The sequence below is a fragment of the Mus musculus genome, chromosome 8, assembly GCF_000001635.26.
Source record: "Mus musculus strain C57BL/6J chromosome 8, GRCm38.p6 C57BL/6J".
NCBI classification, from domain to species: Eukaryota; Metazoa; Chordata; class Mammalia; order Rodentia; family Muridae; genus Mus; species Mus musculus.
The window spans coordinates 48,408,042-48,427,648 of NC_000074.6; the positions used below are offsets into that span (position 1 = coordinate 48,408,042).

At 42.4% G+C, this 19,607-nt stretch overlaps 1 protein-coding gene across 26 annotated transcripts in view; it reads right to left on the minus strand.

Annotated features, from left to right (window-relative positions):
• Tenm3 (teneurin transmembrane protein 3) overlaps positions 1–19,607 on the minus strand; it is a 1,297,160-nt gene that overhangs the window by 182,377 nt on the left and 1,095,176 nt on the right. For all 26 annotated transcript variants that reach the window (NM_001145937.1, NM_011857.3, XM_006509405.3 and 23 more), the window contains one exon: positions 8,967–9,204. In NM_001145937.1, the coding sequence (NP_001139409.1) occupies positions 8,967–9,204 (238 nt within the window). The remainder of the gene's footprint in view (positions 1–8,966; positions 9,205–19,607) is intronic.

Genomic DNA, 19,607 nt, shown 5'->3' on the forward strand with positions numbered 1-19,607 from the left:
GGCAAGCACTGTCACTAACATGTCACTAAGCACAAATGTGCGCACGTGCGTGTGTGCACACACACACACAGATATACACACAGACACATGACACACACAAATTTTGTTTGCTGTGGACACAGGGGCTTACTCTGCAGTCTTGACTGGCCAAGAACTTGCTATGTACAACACACTGCCCTCATGAGCACTGCACGGGACATTTCAGTGAAACTTGATAAAGTCTTTGTGAAGCATGATCAATCCTAGTTGATGGAGAAAAAAAAAAAAAAGATAAACCACATGAGGTAAGGTGATGTCATTCACTGGATGTTCACCCAGATCTGCCTCAAAGCCCAAGCTCGCTCCACACACCACGACCAGAAAGTGGCAAGAATGCATTACTCGGGATGTGGCTGCGACAGGAGGTTTTTGAGTACTAGCATTCTAAGTGTTTCTCATCTGAGCTGCGATGATACAAAATCACAACGAGGGTTGCGTCAGAATCAGGTTATCAAATGGAATCGATGAGGCTTAGCTGGTTAAAGCCACGTCCAAGAATTTTGTTCTATGGGCTAAGAAGAACGGGTTCTCAGAATGGTGTTAGCAGAAAGCAGGCTCTTTCTCAGGCTTGAATTTAGAAGAGAAAGATAAACTGAGGCAAAAGCAAACCACAGGAGAGCGGAAAGGACAGGCAGATACACATGGCAGGGTAACTACTGGGTGGTAAAGAAACCAGAGGATGGAAGTCTGGGAAAAACACCATGGTAAAATCAAAGAAACATGAACTCTAGGAAAAGGTTCTGAATAGACTATCCATGTACCAACGGTAAGCCGCGATAAACTACTCATCCATGCAAAATACGTAAATGCACACACACATGCTAGCTTCATGCAAAGAGGACAGAATTCCACAGACAATGTTAAGGTGAAATGCTGAATACAGGAAACCTCACGAGCCTATGGCTAAGGAAGACGAGGTCATATTCAGAACAGAGACACAGCTAAGTCCCAGTCAGCAGCTACGACCAAGGAAGGGCTTTGGTGACCTTTTCTTTTGATTGTGCTCGAATGTGACTGGAAATACGTTAGAAGTTACTAAGAATTGGTTTGCCTAGATAGCATGAAAATTAGTTATTATATATGAATATTTTGTAAAAATTACTGATTATCTAGAATCAAGTATTATCTGAATATACAATATTACAATGTGTGAAAATTATTTCAAAAATAAATAAAGCCCATAGTAAATGCTTATATGTATATAAACATATATATATATATATATATATATATATATATATATATACTTTATATATATTTTTTGTTTGTTTGCTTGTTTGTTTTTTTCGAGACAGGGTTTCTCTGTATAGCCCTGGCTGTCCTGGAACTCACTTTGTAGACCAGGCTGGCCTCGAACTCAGAAATCCGCCTGCCTCTGCCTCCCAAGTGCTGGGATTAAAGGTGTGCGCCATCACCGCCTGGCAAAATGTATATTTTTAAAACATAAAATATAAAAAGAATGTATATTTTCTTTGTATCTTAATGTGTCACTATAATGAAAACAAACAAACAAACAAAAAAACCCAAACAACCAAAACCAAAACAAAACAAAAACCTGGTTCACTCCAGTTAATATAAATAACAATACCACTCCTGCTTAGAGTAGCTTCATCAGGCAAAGCCCATCAAAAGCCTCTCACATCTTAAACAAATCTCACAACTGTGTTCTAACTTCTAGATGATGTGGAGACATTTGATGGTGCACGAAGGCTTTTACTGTTTCACTCCTAACATTTACCGTTTTACTTAATTAAATGTTTTGAGCATATGAATACCTTTCATTCTTACTGGAAGATTACTTTCTTAAGTACAAAGTTAAAACACTTGGGGTTCCTGTCTAAAACAAATCCCCATATTTCTTGAGCAATAACAAGAAAGGAACCCAGAGATTTTATTCTGCTAAATGAATCAGGGTTTAATTTTATGCTTGGCCTACCTCACACATAAAGTGAGCCATGACTACCTCAGGTAAGACAAATACATTTCCCAACTTCTGGGGAAGCAAAAGAGATGCTTTGTTACATATTGCCTCTGTTCAATTGTTAACCAATTAGGTGTCCTTATCCTCTGTCCATGCTCACTACTGTCATTTGGTCATTACCTAAAAAACGAGAAAACTCACGGGAGCTTGATTCACATTATATCCTGAAGACAACATTATTCTGAGTAGATACTATGAGTCCTTTGAAAATTGTCCTCAGAGGCTCCATCAAGGTAGGCTGCCACCATTCCTCTTGGTTTCCCACAAGAACTAGATGGTAAGACCTCACCGCTGAAGATGTCACACACCGTGACTGGAAGAAACCAAGAAGTTAAGCTAGAAGTGAGCTGGCAGCTTCTTCCTGCTGGAAAACTTTCCTAAAGTCAAGGATGCTATGCAAGCTGGAGTCGAGAAAGGACACCAATTGTCTAACCCGTCAGTGATCCGTTTGAACTACAACACTAACCAGCTAGGCAAAGGTGTGTGCACTACAGCAATAGTGGTACCACTGTCATGTGGGCAACCAAATACTCTGATTGGATTTGTGACCCACAGGACAGGAGTGAATTCACACCCATTACAGTAAATAAAGTAAAAAACAAAAAACAAAAACGAACAAACCCAGTTTAGCTAACCTGATAGGATATCAGATTCTTTGAACTGTTTTTCTTTATACCTGTAAACAAATGCTTTCCTCGGTCTTGATCAGAGAGAAGCTCTTCTCTGTAATGAACAGTGGTGAATGCACAAACTCATTGCTGGCTATTCAAGTTACTGAGATTAAAGGATAATTGCAAGTTCAGGCATAAATAAGACATTTCTTCCATGACCAACACGGGCTGAAGGAAAACTGCTAAAAGAGGTGGCAGAAAAACAACAACAACAACAACAACAACAACAACAACAACAACACAAACCTAAGAGCCAAAAAAACAGCTAAAGGTCTGTGGAATCCTATCCTAGCACATGAGCCAGCCTATCAGCTCCTAGCAGCTGCGCATGCTCGAGCTGGTTCCGCATCAGCTGTCAGTCATGTCAAGAGTCAGCCATGGATAGGAGCGAAGCTCATTGTTCCCGCCCCCTCTCCGTGGAGCTACTGGCTACTGATGAATTCTGGGAAAAGTAAAGTTGTCTTCTTCAATGACGCACTCAGTGGTGAGAGTTCCCATCCCATGGTCACCCAGATGGCTCTGGCTAAGCTTCGTGGCTCACAAAACAAAACAAAATAAGGCATGAACATAAGAATCAGGCTTGTAGGGATGAGGAGTGTATGCGTGTGTGGTGGGGGAGGAGTTCTCGAAATATTGATATATGAGACTGTCAAAGGAACAAATTTAATTAATTTAAAAATTTCGCTAGGACTAAACGCTAGGTCTATGGGAATCAAAGGCATTCCTTTGTTTTTCCCATGATGCTGCACTGTGTGTGGCTTATATTTCTCCCGCATCCACTACGTTTCAATACTGACTCACCAAAAGACCTTCATTTACAGCTACTATTAGCGTACAGTCGATTGTCACGTTTTCATTATTGGCTTGATGCCTGCTCTACAACCAAGTTAAATCTATGGCTTTCTAATAGGTTAGTAATCACATCACATTAGACAAATCATGACTTTACTAGGCTTTGTAACCACCTGTGAGTTTTTGGCTTAGACTTTCTTAGAATAGACGGATGCTTTATTTCAGCGTGGAAAAAAAAATATCCGGGAGACTCCGACTCTTATGCTCGAGACACAGAGAATCATTCTTTGAGTATCTTCAGAACCACATTTTGGTTTTGTTTTATGTTTTTATGAATTTAAGTCTGCCTTCAATATAATATTTTCACCGTAATGATTCAATTTTAATTTCTGTAATACAGAGTCATCTAATCTACCGCATTTTCCTTTTCGTAGTGCTTAGGTCAGATCCTGGGGCTCTGTATATACTGAGTGAATGCTCTACCACTGAACTACACCCCAAACTGATACACTAACTTCACCTGAAATTGCAAGGAAAAGACAAACAAATATTGACACATTGCTTTGGAGGTTCTGTGTGAACGAATAAACAAATGATCAACGTTTAAGTAATTTCTGCAAATCAAACCGAAACTAGACACGTTCAAATTCTTAGTTTCAACTGTGCTCAATCACAGGCTACCTTCCCATTTGATCTCCCACACTCCTCATCCCAGGACCAAGGCATCCGTTGGGATGCAATTTTGCCTGTCGGGGGCAACAGAGGTTTATGTTTGAGAAGTGTCCTTGTTTGGGTAAAGTGTGGTCAACATGGAGGTAAGCCACCAGATTAGTTCTGTGTCACCTCCTTTCACAGAGAAAAAGGAGTTTAAATGGCAGCTTGAAAGACGCTTCAAATATCAGACAGCAAACCCTTCTGCAATATATTCTCTCATTCACCATTTTCTCTTTCTCACAAACGGCTGCCTACCCACCTCTTGATAGATCCTTTAAGAAATACTCTCAATTACTGTAAAAGACACACCGTATTGCTCGGGGATGCAACTGACTTTTATTAAGTACGTCATAATTTTAGAAAAGCTTACTTTAACGAAAACGATGGTGAAACCCTTTCTGGTTAAGATTTTCTTTGCTTAGGACCAGGTCTGATTTTTAAAATGTGTGTTCAATAACTTTGGCCTGTCTCTCCCACCTATTTTCTAGAGTGTGACATTCTCTTTCCCCACAGGAGTCCCTGGCTGTGCCCAAGCTGCCTTCAACAAAGGAGAGGCCTCAGCCAGTCAATTTAAGTTAATGGGCTACCTGCCTGGGTATATTTCACTTGCAGGAATAGCTGTGACTACAGAGGGGTCTGCTCCTCACTGCCGAGTTAAGGACAAGCACTTCCTCCTTGCTCGGGAGGGGGATGTCCAACTTTTAGGTGGAAACTCTTCTCTTGGCATCGTAAGATCACGATGTGTGAGAGACTGCCTGTAGTTTTTTCAGGCCAGGCTGACTCAAGCCCGGTGTTTGTGTGATTGTCTTGCTTTTCCTTAGGACCACTTTAAAAAAACTACAGAAAAAAGAGCAAAAGGAGATAATATAGTGAGTAAACAATACTTCTGTCTAAGTATTCTTTTTTCTTTTTTTAAAATGCATAGCCATTGATCCTACAGGGAAGAAGCCCAGGGCTTTCAATAGTCAAATTGCAAATGCACTAATAAAGAGGTAATTTAATATGCAATTTCATGCATTAGTAATTAGCTAAACAGGACTGAACTGCTAGATAAAAAAACTACAGGAAGATAACTAATGTGCTATCAAGGCCAAAATAGACATCATAATAAAGTGAGACTTTAATAAATCATTTATTAAATGGTTACAAATGATTTTGTTAATATCTAACAGGTAACGACTAAGCTCCGTAATTCACAGATAGAAACTAGGGGCTTGAAGACAATTGACTTTATCATCACTGAGGGTCAAGAATTGTCAATCAGTTCCTGCCCTGGACCTTCAAGGGCTGTGGCTGGGCTCGATGAAATCTAAGCGTTTCCGTGACTGCTGTGTATTCTTGTAGCAGCTATCATTATGCTCCGAAGCAGCAGAGATAACAACGAAGAGAACTATAGACTGGCTACCAACACCCTAAAAGTTAACGCTTCCAAGTACAAGCAACTGAACTTAAAGGGGAAGGCCCAGTGAGGGTGATTGTTCAGGACGGTGTGGAGGGACCCACTGTTACAGATTATGGCAATTTTGACCTTCTAAAGCTAATTCCAATCTCAGTGTGAGCCTCGCACATCTGAATCTCACTGGAGGTGGCAGAAGGAGCAAGGCTGGCTTCCATGTAGAAAAGTCGAGTGGGCGATAGAGTATTGATTGTCTCCAGAAACAGCAAGTAATAAACTCATCAGAGAAAGAAAATACATATTTTTGTGGAAGCAAGAAATTGCCAAGTGAAAAAAAATGCTTTCTAATAAATCAAAATTAAAGCTCTATTGAACTATGTAGGACAGTGCAGGAAGCCCTTGATTCTTTCTGGGCTAATTCATATAAACGGTAAACGTACAATTTACTGAGTTTTTTTTTTTTCATGGATTATTTCAGGTAAATTCTACCAAATATTACCTATATCTACAGAGAAGAAAAGGTAAAAAGGTAAAGAGAAGAAAAAAACTATATCCACAACTGACTTTTATATTTTATAGCTTATAACGTCTAAATGGTAGAAAAATGATTGATAAACAAGTATGTGTAGAAGCCACGTCAGAGCCGGGGATGAAATGTCACCCTAGATCTTAAGGAAAGCTGAAGGCAGATGAAAGTCTGGATGAAGTCATTAATGAAGCTGAAACTGAGCCTGAGAAGTATGCTCGCTAGGGAACCTTAACTAAAAAACAACATCAACAACAAAGAAAATCAGTGATAAATAAGACTGTTTCTTCACTCGAGAGTTCCAAGCAAGCGAGACTATTAAAGAAACCACAGTAGCACTTGCCTCGGTGCAGCGTGAGATTTCCACTTCCTTTCCGCAGCTTAGGGTTATTCAGCGAGTGCCGGCAAGTTGAAATATCATTTCTTTTTATTAGCACCACCGTAAGGGGTGAACCTCGGCTAATGAGAGCAACAAAGCTCCCTCCAGGTTAGGGCTTGTTAACACGGCACACAACTGTTAAATGCATCACTCTTTCCACTTATTAGTGAGATAATATTAGCCGTTTCTCCTCCCCCCCCCCATATCCATTCATGAAACTGTCATCCCATTGATAACTCATTAATGGTACCAAAGTGGGACCAAAAAAACCTCAGTAGCTGCTTCCCTTGGGGACGATTTTATACACGGAGAGGATGGATTGTCTTCTAAGCAGCTATTTGGCTTCTGAAATTCCTTTCACTTACAATTCTTACATGACGAGGAAAATCAAGGGCACGTCTTATCTGGCTCAAACTTATTTTAAGACTCGTCACCATAACACGTGGCTTCAAGGATTACTGACTCCCCCATTGGCAGTTTGTAAATCCTCTGTGTGAGACAACATCACTAAAGTTTAACATGTTTCTGATGCCTTAACTCAGCGTATTTCATAAATCTTCGTCAAGACAATTATTGTCAGCTACAACGCAATTATCCATATTCAATTTGACGACTCAACTGGAAATTTACTTTTTTTTTTCCTAATAAAGTTTACAAGATGACAACAGTGAATCAGTGCCGATTAGTTGCTCAGTGGGTACTAATTAATTAAGCCAGGTAAATTTAGGTCCATGCTAAAAACCTTGAGAGGAAAGCAGATCTATGCATGGGATTCTTTGTCTGGGGTGAAGGGAACGAACCCTTCTGTTTCCTTACTTTTCTTTCTATTTCTTTTCTTAATTTCTCCCAGAAGAGAAATACAATATAAACAATAAAACTCAACTACTCTTAGCTGGCGGTGCAGTTAAAAACCAAGAGTTCCTTGTAACTTTGTTAAGGTCGACGGTGAAAGAGAAGACGGAATGATTTTTATCCTTTATAACTAACAGTGAGAACCTTCCGCTAGCTCCTCCTCGGGACAGAATTGGTATAGCTCACACAACCGATGGCAGGAAATAACAGTGTATTCATCATGTGATGGCTTTCTCAACCTAGAAGTTCATTTAAATGCTGGCATTAGCCATGGGCTCTGTTTGACATTGGGGGTGTAGGGGGAAAGGGCATTCTCTGGGTCCAGAGTTCACCATTTCTGAGCTTTTAGATGGTGATAATGCATTTCCTCTGAGCCTAATAAAAAGCTAGTGAATCACAGAAATAAACGGCAGCCATGGTAGAGGATGCTTGCTGCCAGGCTGCCCGGAAAAGACGGACAAGGAAAAGCCTAACACTTTGTTCATACAACACCCAACACCAAGGAGCTAATGACTGTCCCAGTGCTGTCCACAGAAAAAAACAAAACAAAACAAAACAAACAAAAAACAGAAGCAAGCAAGCAAACAAACAAACAAAAAACACGAGTTGTATCAGCCAGGAGATATTTAATCACCAAGTAGATTCGCTTAGGATAATTTTCATCAAGTTATATTTTCAGATGAGCAGACAGCCACAGTGACCTGGCCCATGCAGGAAGTTCTAATTTCAGAACCCTTTTCAGAATATACTACCAATATGTTAGAGATGGATCCAGAAGACAAGAAATGCATCAAAATGGTTTGTTTTGGGGGGTGGGGTGGGGTGTTGAGTTCCAGATAACCACTTGTCTGATCACAAACAGAGAACAGAATTTTTAGGGGTATGGATCCCGCTTCCTATAAGGGAAGAACTTCATTTCCCAATAGAACTAAGGAGTATATGACCCAGAAGCTCATTGGAAAAGGGCATTTCTTTAAGGGTCCCACAGACCTTTATTTTGAGTATCTTTGAAAACATTGCAGGAACGAAGTTTAAAGAGTGAGCTTGCTCCCCCCCTCCCCATTGCAAGAAAGCAAAGACATTTTTGTTTTAACTCGAGGTCATTCTTAAGTGTTGTACTTGGGGAAGGGGCACTATTTGTTTAGGAACCACGGGCAACGTCTAGGCGGAGGAAGTCTAGAACCAGTCAGCTGTCCACACGATCACCGAGTCAAGGCTCATGGGACCCACAACCGCTGTTTATAACCCCTTCCACTCCCCACCTGCCCAATCAGTGAGGGGGTGGGAGAAAACAGCAGTTGAGAATTGTATCACGGAGGCGACAGTCTCACCTCTTATAAGGAATGAAATGTGTGAAAAGATGAAAAAGCTCACTGATTCAGCATCTAAGAAATTTCCAGCAATCTGGAACTGATCTTTAAAAACGGCAAAACACCGGGGTAAGGGGGGGGGGGCGTATAATTACGATACATTTCTGTTAGTGAGAAAAGCGTTGGGCTAGTTTATTTTTGAACTTTGAAGGCGTCAAAATGTGCCCCGTTGTAAATCGTAGCAGCCTGTGCACCGAGCGGCCTTACTGATCCAATGATGTGAGGGCTTCGAGCGGGAGGTGTTACCTGCTTTCCAGTGGTACATTACTGCCAAGGACCCAGCTGTCCTGCAGCTGGACGGACTCGGGTGTGGTTTGCAGCTCGGCGGGCAAAGCAGCCGGCGGGGCCGGACTCTGGTTCCTTCTATTGGTCAGGGAGTTTCTATTGAGGGAAGTGATGGACGGGTGATGCTGCGCCGGGTGCTGCTTGTGGGATGGCGGCAAAGGCTGCAGGGTGGGTTGCCCTGGGTTGTTTGAAGGTTGCTCTGCGGAAGGAGAGAGACAAAGGGAAATTCATTATACATTTCTGTGTGTATGTAGGTGCATCCGCACTGCCACTTTTCTTGCAGAGCTGCATCGGATAAATTAGAATTTAAAAAACTGCACAGAAACCCACAACCTAACACATTTGCATATTATTCTATTAAGGGACTGCTCAGTGACATTCTCAAAGACCAAGTTTACCCTTGATACGCAAAGTTCTAATTAATATACAACAGATGGCAAAATTGCTTTTGGTTTTAATTTGTTTCAGTTTTTTTTTCATCTGGCTTTATTAACACCTACAGAAAACATCACCTGACAGCTCCCCTAATGTGCCTTTAGATTTCAGCTTTTTTTTTTTTTTTTTTTTTTTTAAACAAACCGAGCCTGAAATTAAATGGGTGATTTTGGTAAAACACAAAGGTTTTCGAAATGCATATAATCCCTGTAATTATTTAATGGAGTTTTTTTAAGCTTTATTTAACAGCAATAAATTATTACAAGCTAGTTGCTAAACAGCAGTAGACTGCTCTAGTTTAGTGCATCTCAAACAAGGCGGCTCCGTGCTATGATCCACTAATAGACGCTAAACATTCCGTAGCAGAAGGTCACTCCGTGAAGCAGATGTTGTTGCGTGGATACTTAACAGACTGAATCACATCCGATTACAGCGTCAGAGACTTAATGACCGTGACATCCATTAGAACACACACAGAACAGATTTTCCAATTTCAGTGTGCTGTAGAACCACAGCTTTTGGAGTGAAGTCCTAGGTGACCAGAGCGACTCCTGCCATTAGATCTGTGGCACAAATAGTTTGTTCCAAACCAGAATCATAAGGGGCTCAACGATTTCAAAATATGAGCACAATATTGCATTGTAACTGTGGGAAAGTTCACCAGTAAACAATCTGCTAAATATCACAAGTCATTGTAACATCTAAGATCTTTGTACGACTTAGCTTTGGACATGTGTAATACTGAACTGACAAATATAGTTTTGTAATAGAAAGGTGATCACTTCATTTAATGTCAAACACCCACAAGATGCCTATTTTTTTTTATTAAATGTAGTTCAAAATGCAACATAATTTTAAAGTGTCTTATTGGATCACGCTATTGATATAAATACCTATATTAAAGGAGAATAGGGAATGGAATGACTATCTTTCGTAGACTGTGAAGTCCAGTAGCGGTTATTAAGGTAAATAATACAGTACATACTGTAACTCTGGTTGCATGAGATGAATACATGATGTATATAATAAGGTGATTATCTTATCACGCCTCTTTAGCAGATAAGCAATAAAAATTGCTCCTCCCACATCATATAACATCAAGGGTTATTATGTTTTTCTAACAGTGCCTAATAGTCTCTATCATGTAACTTAATGACCAACAACCTCTTACTCTTGAAATGAAAATCATAGCTAATACCTGAATATATGAAAACCGAGCAGAACCCCTGGTACAAGCTCTAGCTCTGCAGCTCCCCACACTAGAAACCTGGGGAAAAAAATCCTCCCTGACTCAACCTTGTGAAAAGGACAAATGAAGGTCTAAGCCTTGCTTCAACTGTGATGAACTTCCGAAGGACTAGCAGGGCTAAAACAGTACCGAGTGGAAGCTCGCTCTCTCCACACAAAGCTTGTAACAGTTTAAACCCCATGCAAGAGTCACTATTCAGGCCTCGTGTAATTAATTAGGGCTGTCTTCCTCAGTACCCGCACACGTGAGATTCTCCACAGAAAGCTGTGAGGCACTTTTAGAAAGCTGGCTCCAAGTGTGGCATGGCGAGCGGCAGCCGTGAGGGCTCGGGGTGGAAGCAGAGAGAGGCAGAATGACTTCAAAGGCAAAGGTGACAAGACTTTGCCTAGGTGGCTGGAGGGATCAGCCGAGTCCGTGTCTTTTAGCGTGGTACCATCCGAGAATTGTATTGCCCTCCACACAAGTTTCATGACAGAAGCTACTTTAGTGTCGGAGGGAAACTGGCATCTGAGAATCAGGATACCGGAGCGAAACCTTTCTGAGGAGTCACGTTAGAGCCCTGTAATGCATGGTCTCAGGACAACTCTAAGGATTCAATAAAACCTACTCAAATCGTCTGCTACTCCTACATTTGGCCATTTGTTCCTCAAACACATAACTACGCTCTGTGTTATAGGGATGTGCAGGGTCAGTGCCAAGTGAACTCACTGTACAAATGGTGAAATAAAATGTACAGATGTTCCTCTTTCTCCACATCCTCTCCAACATGTGTTGTCATCTGAGGTTTTGATCTTAGCCATGCTGATTGGTGTCAGGTGGAATCTCAGGGTCGTTTTGATTTGCATTTCTCTGATCACTAAGGACTTTGAACATTTCTTTAGGAGCTTCTCAGCCATTCGAGATTCTTCCGTTGTGAATTCTAGGTTTAGTTCTATACCTCATTTTTGGATTGGGTTGTTTGGGTTTTTTTGGTGATTAACTTCTTGAGTTCTTTATAGATTTTGGATATTAGCCCCTCTATCGTGGATGTGGGGTTAGTGAAGATCCAGCTCAAGGGGAGGTCCCAAGACCTGACACTATTACTGAGGCTATGGAGTGCTCACCAAAAGAGACCTAGTATGACTGCACCCCAGACCCAACAAGCAGGTGAAAGAGTCAGATGCAGATATTTGCCCCCAACCAATGAGAAGCAGCTGTCCCCTGTTGTTGAATTAGGGAAGACTGAAAGAAGCTGAGAAGGGCAGTCCTGGAGGAGGACCAGCAGTTTCAATTAATCTGGACCCCTGAGATCTCTAAAACACTGGACCACCAAACAGACAGCATACACCAGCTGATATGAGGCCCCCAATACACATACAAAAGAGGACTTCCAGATCTATGTTCATTCAGAGATGATGCACCTAACCCTCAAGAGACTGGAGGCCCCAGGGAGTTTAGAGGTCAGGTGGGGTGTGTGTGTGTGTGGATGTGGAGCAGTTGGAGGGTAAAAGGGGTGGAGTGGGTCAGGGAATGGAATATGGAGCATTAAATGAATAAATTTAAAATAAAAGTACAGACGTGAAGATTGTTATCAAATGCTAAGTAAACGTTAGGATCCCTGACATGCATTTCAGGATTCTGTTTAAAACAAATCAAAACATAACCAATGAGATGATCCCTATATGCTCAGCCCAGGGAGTGGCATGGTTAGAAGGTGTGGCCCTGTTGGAGTAGGTGTGGCCCTGATGGAGTAGGTGTGTCACTGTGGGTGTGAGCTTTAAGACCCTCACCCTAGCTTCCTGGAAGTCAGTCTTCCACTAGCAGCCTTCAGATGAAGATGTAGAACCCTCAGTTCCTCCTGCACCACGCCTGCCTGGATGCTGCCATGCTCTCACCTTGATGATAATGGACTGAACCTCTAAACATGTAAGCCAGCCCCAGTTAAATATTGTCCTTATTAGAGTTGCCTTGGTCATGGCATCTGTTCACAGCAGTAAAACCCTAACTAACACAACGACTTTGGGAAACTCCCATTTAAGGTTTCAGAAAGGTGCTGCTGGGAATTTTCCAGGGTCCCGTTGTTCCATTTATAAACATTTACTAAAGACTTTAACCAGGCATCATGCAAAGCGCCAGTACTTCCTGTGGCCTCTGCAGCTACTTTAGTAATACAACGGCTGTGTTGGAACCGCTTTGTATCTGGCTACACGGTCAAGAGATCTACTAGGCAAGCAGGTCCAGATGCTGAAGGCCCTGATCTCTACAAACTTCAGTGGAAGAGTCTGAGTGGGATAGCCAAGTTTAAATTCTATGTCATGGACAGAAGCAATAACCACAGACTCAGAATTCACAGCAGTTCTCAAGATTTGGGCATTGGGACACAGCTGGAGTGCGTGTTTATCTCCACCAATCTCAGCGCTACGGAGCAAGCCTATAAATCTTATCAGAATGAGATAAAGCTAAACACAGCTAGGAAACATGACAGAATAAAAGAACAAAAGCAGGAAAGATAAAGATAGATCTATGGCTACAAAGCTCTCTACATTTTTAAAGTGGCATAAAAATCTGGCTGTCAATATTCCAGCTTCCAACACAAAGAATAAATACGATCAGTTTTACGACCTGGAATATTTTTCAAAAACAATATATTTGCCCGAGACAAACATTAAGTCTGACTCATTCTGAGAACAGAGAGATTTCTGTTTAGAGTCTGGACATAAAGAATCACAGAATGTTCAGGGGAAACATTTAGGTCCGAGGTTCAAGATGGACATAGAATAACAGAGAGCAGTGTCTAGACTTGGGGATTATTAAAATGTGTGAGAGTCTAACTCAGGTGGGCAGATCTTCCTAAGAACAGTGCAGCCTGCAACTCAGCCTTTGGGTTTGAGCTAAGGGCAAGCTGTGCTTAGACTTGCGAAAAGGTTTTGGATGCTAGGATTTGGGATAAACCCAGAGACCCAGCGCCGAGGGTCCCACTGTGGTTCTGAACAGCTCCAATGGCTTCCTAGTGCCCCTCAGGCATAAAAACAACCTCAGAATGAATGTGGTGTTTGATCACAGGAAGCCCAAAGCAGAGCTGGTGAGATGGCTCAGCAGTTAAGAGCGCGTACTTTACTTTTGGAGGACCCGTGTTTGGCTACCGGCATCCGTGCCTGATGGCTCACAGCTGCCAAGCGATCTGAGCCCTCTAGCTTCATGGGTCCCCTAACTCACACGCACCCCCACCCACAAATACTCAAAAGTATAAATACTTCTTTAAGAAGGAAAGAAAGAGAGAAAGAAAGGAAGGGAGGGAGGGAGGGAGGGAGGGAGGGAGGGAGGGAGGGAGGGAGGAAGGTAGGAAGGAAGGAAGGAAGGAAGGAAGGAAGGAAGGAAGGAAGGAAGGAAGGAAGGAAGGCAGGCAGGCTGCCCAGGGGCTGGAGAGATAGCTGAGCGGTTCAGAGCCCTGTCTGCTCTTCAAGAATGACCCAAATTTGATTCCCAGCATCTTTACAATGGCTCACAACCATTCCTAACTCCAGTTCCACAGGATTTAATCCTCTCTCTTGGCCTCTGTGAACACCAAGCATGTAAGTGGTACACAGACATACGTGCATGCAAAAAATAAATTGATAAAATAAATAAATAAATAATGAAAAAGAAAGACCAAAACCACCCAACCAATCAGGCCAACCTAAACCAACCTAAACCAAACCAAACCAAACCCCCAAAGTAGGTGAAGCGCATCATATATTTAGCAAACTTTCCCCCAGGCATCCCTCCATGCCTCTTTGCTCAGAGTTAGGTTTTTTGTTGCTGTTGTTTTAATAAAAAATTGTCCTTCCTTTTTCTACATATAAATACCACTTGCTTAACCTTAATACTCCTGACTTTCCTAGGTGGAAATCACTTATCTCATCTCTGACTCTCCTTAGAACGTTAGCTGATCTTTGTTCCTAGTTCCACTTACTCTCTCCTTTGTACCATGGTTAGTTCTTCAGGCCCTGTAACTTCTTTAATGCAACTCTGAGCTCATGCTAACCCCACAGATCGGTACCTTGCTCAACCCCACTCAGACACACTTCTTCTTGCAGCAGATGGGAACAAATCCAGACACCCCCTAACTGGACAACGTGCAGTGAGAGACCTTGGGACATTCAGTTCTAACTGGATTGTCTCCACCAGAAGACTGCAAGATCCAGAGGGGGTGGACGGATGACATGGTGTCTTTCAGACACAATGGGACTAAGGGACACATGAACTCACAGGGACAGAGGCAGCACACATATGGCTTGCACAGGTTCAATAGAGAGGAGGTCACTGGGGCTGACAGGAGGAAGTGGGCGTGATGTCCCACCCCTAAGAAGCTATTTGCACTTGGTAGCTGCTAGGAAAGAGAAAACTCGGTTTTCTTCAGAGTGTCACTGGTGTAGAAACCTCACGCCGGCAGGCCCCTTGCCACAAAACAGACTCCATGTGATTTGTTTGTTTGATTTTGCTTTGGTTGTTTTTGTACTTTCGATTTTTGGGTTTTGTTTTGTTTTTCTTTTGGATTTTTGTTTGTTTGTTTGGTTTTTGTTTTGGAGAAAGAGAGAATGCAAGACAGGTGAGTAATATACAGTGGGAGGAGTTGTGGGAGGGGGAAAACAGGATCCAAATGTATTGTATAAAAAAAATCAATAAGAATATTAATTGGATATACATTGTGAGGGCTTACATTAGAAAGCACCAAACTTATATAAAGCAGAGTTTACTCACAGTGTTTTAAAATGAAAAGCGATTTATAAAGATGTCTAGTTTCCCAACTAATGCCAAGGTCCTTAAAGACACACACTACAATATAAGTTTCTTAGGACTGCATAATACTGTCCCAAGGTATTGTACTTTTAAAGACTGTTTAAAAATGTTACTGACTTTATGACATGTACGGAGGGGAGCACTGATGTGCTGGGCTCTGAGATGGCCCCACCGGCTCAAACTTCAAAGCCTGAGCTGTTGTCCATGTCCTGAATCACAGCAACAAAAAAGGAGTGTAAACACCCTGCTTTTATAAATAAAAAATAAAAAATCTATTATTAAATTAAATGAGAACCAATAAAAATTATCAAATAAAATTGAGACAATCAATAGCTTTCATTTAAGAAATTTCTCATACAATATATTTTGATCATCTCACAGAGGCAGAGAACGAATTCACTCGTTCTAAATACTGGTTTTTAGTTACATGATTTGTAACTGGATCGATTGATTTGACATTTAAAATCTACTCTGGTAAAAGATCTGGAAAATGGAAAGCTTATATTTTATATACTGTTCTAAGCTACAAAGATGAAACAATATATAAAATATTCTATCATTAAATGGTCTGGTTTATCAAATACATGTTTACTTATATTTTTAAGGCTTATTAATATGAATGCTTCCAAATAAATAAAAGTGTGTGTGTGTGTGTGCGCGCACATGCATGCACATGTGTATGTAACTGTCTTTTAGAAAATAACCTATTTAAAACTATTCTCTGCTTTAAAAGATAGACTATCTGGCTTCAGGCATTGGGTAAAACACTCCACCAGTGCCATGTCTTGATCCTTTCTTCTGTCCCTCCTTTCTCATGGTCAGATTGCTCTGACAGCTTCCCCGAGAACCCAGCAATTGCTTGGTCTCATTTACTAAGTCGACTGAAATTGATGGCAGGTGCTTTCAAAACTCAGATTTTACTAAACATGGAAGCTAGACAGGAGAGACTCTGTCACTTTGCTCCACCCCTGGTGACCAGGGAATGTCCCCTAATGGTGTCCCTTAAGGCCATCTGCCTCTGTGTTAAATCTATTTGACAAAAGACAATAAACTGGGTGTTTATTTTGTTCATGGAATATGTTCTTCAATGGTAACTGCTCTGAGCACCATCTCAGGACCTGAAAGTCGGGACCTGATGTAACAGACAGTGTTACAGAGGTAACTATTACGGAGACTGAGGAAGAAACACTTTAGGGGGAGACGGAACATGCTGAGAGAAAACCAAGTAAGAGAAGAGCCCTGTTGGCCTTGAATGCTATAATCGGAACAGGGAGCATCACTCAGCACAGTGTATGTGATGGGAAGCTTTGCTTCAACAGGTAAAGTAACACAACACAACACAACAGAACAAAACTCCTCAGATGTCATGGGAAACACAGGGAAATCAAACTCTTGCCCTTTCTACCAAGAAGGACTTTGATCTTGATTCTTGAAGTTACACCAAATGACTTCTCCCATTTGAAATCATACCAAGGAAATGAAAAAGGACATCAAGTGCCTGGAAATACCCGGGCTTTATTTGCTGATGCAGATTAACGTTTTGGACTGAGTCTTGCTATGCTCCCCAGATTGGGCTCACACAATCCCCTTCCCTCTGCCTCCAGAGAAACTGGGGCTATTGGAGCACACCTTCCCACCCAGCTGAAGTGTGCAGTGGTGTGTGTGTGTGTGTGTGATCTAAGCGCTCGTGGCATGCCACAGTGCTGTGTGCAATTCTCTCGCAACTCCTCTGTGGTTTACAGGAGGAGGCTGTGGCGCTCTGGGGGCAGAGCGGAAATGGACTTCTGGGTGTGAAAGCCGGAGAGAAAAATAACACCTGAAGGGAGGTGGAATCCCTTTGTGGGAGTGACTGTGCCCACTCGAAAGTGAAAGGGGAGTGTGAGTTTCTCAGAGAGGAGAAGGGGGTAAGGTGGGGCTGAAGCCGGCCCTGAGCAGGTGTGCACAGCTGGGAAACAGTCACCACTGCTTCGTCCCCGCTCCCTCCTTCGCCACCCTCTTCTCCTCTTTCCCAGGATGTCTGTGGCAGCCTTGGCTTGCAGGGGTCCCAAGGGAAGATCCCCTTGTTTGAAGAGAGTTTGAATACTGTGTGGCTTTAGAATACAGCAACGGTGCAGTTGGAGGGAAGTGTGCAGGCAAATGGCCGAAGGCAGGCAGGCAGGCAGAGGGGAGGCACGGCAGGAAGTGGAGAGAGAGGTCCGGAGAGGAGGCAGAGGCAGGTTGGGTTTTCAGAGTGTGAGCATGAAAGAATAGAAACATTCTCTCCTATTGCTTTTTGTTTAGGATGAGTTCTCAGGTAGCCCAGGCTAGCCTCAAACTATACAACAGATGACCTCGAACTACCGCTCTGGCTTTGACTTCCAGGGACTCACAAGCCCATGGCACCACACCAGTTTTTATGTTGCTTTATGTCGATGTGGCAAATCAAACCCAGGACCCAGGGCTTCCTATACCTGCAGGAAATACACCAACCAATTGAGCTATACTCCCAGCCCGAGAAACTTTTCTTAATTTCCAAAAGTGTCTGAGTGGGTACGGGCTATGTTCAACCCACTCAGCCAGCAAGCTGAGTCACCGCATGTACCTATGGTCAGCTCTCTACGTGTGGCCACGCCGATGCTGCTCTGATCATGACGGCTGCTTGTGGGAAGAGGCGGGGTGGAAAAAACCAGACCCATTCTGGATTCCTACTCCTGTCTGATCACCTTCCCCAACTGTCCAAGATAAACAAACCTTTCCACTTGGGATTCACCTCCCTCGTAAGACAGGCCACCATACAGAAGAGCCCTGTGCTTTTCTGCAGTTTAGCTCCGAGGAGCACGGCTTCCCCTGGGACTTCCTAGCATACAGAATCAAGAGTGATGACTTGGTTCTGCTCTGTCTTCCGAGGCCCAGTGGGCAGAGGTCTGAACTTCTGCTCAGCAACGTTTAGAGGAAGTAACTGACTTCCATGACAGTAGAAATAGAAAATATTAAATAAAACAAATGCTTCCTTTGTCCCAAAAATATCACATAAATTACAGAAAACGACCTACCTCTTCACTAAGGGGGGAAAAAAACCCAAACAACAGTTAGCAACAATCTTCTGTGTAAATGGGGCAGGACTGTGAGTCAGGGAATACATGTTTAAAGTCATGCCACAGCCTCAGCAGAGGCCACATCAAAGCAAGAATCAACAGTCAGGAGTTATCTTCTTCTTCTTTTTTTTTTTCTCCTTGCATCCTGCCCTAAAATACGGCATTAATAAGATAATTGTCCAAAATGGCACAGTGCAAATCTGCAAAAGACAGATACTACCTCGCTCAGAGAAACAGCTTCACACAAACCTGGTCCTTCTACTTAGCATTTAATCTCAGAGAGGCCAAGTGTCTGATTGTGATTGTGAATGGTCTGTTGAAATGTCTCTGTAAAAGTGGATGCTCACAGTCATCCATTAGACTGAGCACAGGGTCCCCAATGAAGGAGATAAAGAAAGTGCCCAAGGAACTGAAGGGGTTTGCAGCCCCCTAGGAGGAACAACAATATGAACTAACCAGTACTCCCAGAGCTCCCTGGGACGAAACCACCAATCAAAGAAAACACATGGAGGGACTTGTGGCATATGTAGCAGAGGATGTCCTAGTCAGTCATCAATGGAAGGAAAGACCCTTGGTCCTGTGAAGGTTCTATGCCCCAGGATAGGGGAATGCCTGGGCCAGGAAGCGGGAGTGGGTGGGTTGGGGAGCAGGGGGAGAGGGGAGAGGATAGGGGATTTTCAGAGGGGAAACTAGGAAAGGGGATAACATCTGAAATGTAAATAAAGAAACCATCTAATAAAAAAAAGGCAGATTGGGAAAATTAAATTTGCCTTCAGTCTCAGAATTGACTGGGGTCATGCTTTAAAAAAAAAAAAAAAAAAGGAAAGAAATGTCTCTGTAAACCCCTCACTAAAATACAGCACTGTTTGAAGGTTTTCACACCGTAAGTTACCATCAGACAGTTACACACTTAAATGAAAATCATAAGTACTTTAAGACTCCAAGATTTTCCTGTAAATACACAATATGGGTTTTGTCTCCATCACCCATACGACTGATTGAACAACATCTTATATGGAGAGATTTGACTATGCAGACCTCTTAATGACACACGATACGCTGTCCAAAGACTCACCACGACAAGGA